This window comes from Penaeus chinensis, chromosome 7, assembly GCF_019202785.1.
Source record: "Penaeus chinensis breed Huanghai No. 1 chromosome 7, ASM1920278v2, whole genome shotgun sequence".
Lineage (NCBI taxonomy): Eukaryota > Metazoa > Arthropoda > Malacostraca > Decapoda > Penaeidae > Penaeus > Penaeus chinensis.
In genome coordinates this window covers 7,104,688-7,107,187 of record NC_061825.1, presented here as the reverse complement: position 1 = coordinate 7,107,187, position 2,500 = coordinate 7,104,688, and the positions used below count along the sequence as shown (strand labels likewise).

The 2,500-nt window shown below is 32.0% G+C and overlaps 1 protein-coding gene across 2 annotated transcripts in view; it reads right to left on the bottom strand.

Annotated features, from left to right (window-relative positions):
- Positions 1–1,105: 1,105 nt before the first annotated feature.
- Positions 1,106–2,500, bottom strand: part of LOC125027183 (centrosomal protein 43-like) — a 7,466-nt gene continuing 6,071 nt past the window's right edge. The window contains exons 7-8 of one of the 2 annotated variants that reach the window (XM_047616099.1): positions 2,313–2,485; positions 1,106–1,607 (exon numbers count right to left, since the gene is read on the bottom strand). In XM_047616099.1, coding sequence (XP_047472055.1) covers positions 1,536–1,607; positions 2,313–2,485 — 245 coding nt within the window. In that variant the 3' untranslated portion in view covers positions 1,106–1,535. Of the gene's footprint in view, positions 1,608–2,312; positions 2,486–2,500 lie in introns of those variants that run through there. The other variant, XM_047616100.1, reaches the window with a different exon arrangement.

Sequence of the window (2,500 nt, the reverse complement as noted above, 5' to 3'; positions counted from 1 at the left end):
ACAAGCTGTCAGAGAGGACATTATGAAATTAGGAAAGGGGAAAAAATCAGAAATTAACAGCAGAAAAAAAACGTGTTTCTGGGAAAATATCTCCAGTGGGATCCATATGCCAGAAAGAGGAAAGGGAGACAAAAAGATTGAGAAAGGTAAAAGCAGTAATTGAATATGAGCAGAAGCTAGAAGAGAACAAGGAGTATGCAGTCAACCCAGTATAATGAGCTTCCTCCTAATAAACAGGATCATTAGATCAGCACGAACCTACTCTTAGGTCAGCAGGTGATGAAGTCATGTGTTTCTCGTACAGCTTAGCATTCAAATTTGATCATTGGAGAAGCAATTCTATTGATCATGCTTGAAGTTGTGTTAAACCATTATTAATTTGGCTGACCCTGACTGGTCATTGAGGACACGAGCCACATAAATGAAAGACTTTTTGTCTCATTTAAAAAAAAAAAAGCGTGCACACACAGCAAAGACTAAAGGGCACGATAAATGTAGTTTCCTGCATATCTAACATTTCACTCAATTGCCTGACTGTACAACCTTCAAAGTAGGGAATAGAGAAACCTTTGTGAATTGGTTAAATGAATTAATGGGACTGGCTTTTGAGGGAATTAAACAAATAGTCAATCTTTATTAGATTTTGATAAAGTGCAGAAAAAGGGTAGAGTAAGGTGGTTGTTCCTTAAAGAAAACAAGTGAAGGATGATTCTATGCAAGATCAAGGGGTATATAATGTCTGATATCTGGCATGAAGAAACTAGGAAAGCACTGAAATTTGGCAGCATTCTTCACAACTTCATGGATTTGGAGAAAACTTGTAAATGATGTAAATGTTCAAACAACACCCTTCAGAAGAGTAAAAATACTATTTACAAGTTTTGTTCACACAGAGTGAAGTGCCATGGACAGATATTTGGGCTCCCTCTGAGGTACACATAAACTGTAGGCATCATTTGGGGTCCTTTTGTTGGTCAAAGAAACCAAGCTCTGTTTTGGAAATCTTAACGGTTATGATTCTTATATAGTAAATACAGTTAAAAAAATTTGTGTGATTATGTACATGATTCCTCAAGTAACATTTAGGATGTATTGAAACACAATGTAATTTTATATATTTTTATACACTGTATAATGCAATCACCTTTACAAAGAATTTCTAATAATGTTCACCTTCACTTGGCAACATATGGCACATAATAAATGCTGTATAGAAAAAAAATCATCTGATGACATATTTCCCACAAAGTTTTATTAATATCATTCTTTGGAATTTTAAGAAAATAAAGTTGCAAAAAATAATATAATTATATTTTGTCTTTAATTCTTTCAATAACAGTATTAAAATTTTAATTTTTGTATGTACTTCAAAAAATGGAAGCTGGAATGTCATTTGAAAATACATTGTTTTAAAAGAGAGCTTGGATTATATTCACATTATTTTTTTCAGTTCAATAGTCACTAGCATGAAATATTAGGAAAATTGGAGTAAAGTGTTATTACTTGTGTCATTCATTTCTTCTTACTTGTGTCATTCATAAGTCCTCTTGGTAATTGGGTGCATCACTAGCTTGTGATAAAGATTGATCCTTAGTGTGCTCAGAATTCTGAAAATAAAAAATTACAAATTAGATTTGCATTTTGTAGCAATTTTGTAGCCTACATGTTGATACGGGAAAGTGATATTTCAATGATTACTGTCTGTTTCTAAATTAAAAATATATTCTATATACAATTAACATGGCTTATATATGAATACACTTAAATGTAGTTAAATGGAATGCTTTAGCCAGTCTCATTACTCAAACACAAGTTGATCATTAAATTTTAGTTATTGCACTTGGTCTGATTACAATCTAAAGTTTATTTGCATAAAATGAAACACAGATCAAAACAAACTGCTGTATAACATATATATCATAAATGACTTGGATAAAAATCAATCTGAATGAAAAGACCAACATTTAAGAAATTATGAATACCTTATAATAATCTGTTATATTTAGTTCATTTCTATAATGTCTGTGAGATGTTTGACCAGTATGACTGATAATTCAAATTTACCTCTTATGATCCAACATCTTGCTTTCACATCATTACACTTGATGTCATTTAAAATACTTTCTTCCTTGAATGAAATCCAACAACTATAGATGGGATGACTGATCCTTCTTTTTTTTAACATATAATTTGCAAAAGGGAAATATTTTACCAAGGTTATTTAACATCAGCTTATCCCAATAAGACAAATGCTTACAAAATCACAGGAATAATGTCCCACCTGATTACATGAATCTATCAACAGTACTTACAATTGATGCGCTGGAGTTCATCAAATCATCCAACGAAATATCTTCATCAATATCTTCCGCATCTTCAATTTCTTCCTCTTCCTCTTCCTCTTCAACATCATCCTCTTCACCATCATCTTGGCCTCCCTTCTCACTCATGGATGAAAAGTCATCCTCATACTGCTTTTCTAAACCTGCAATCAATTAAA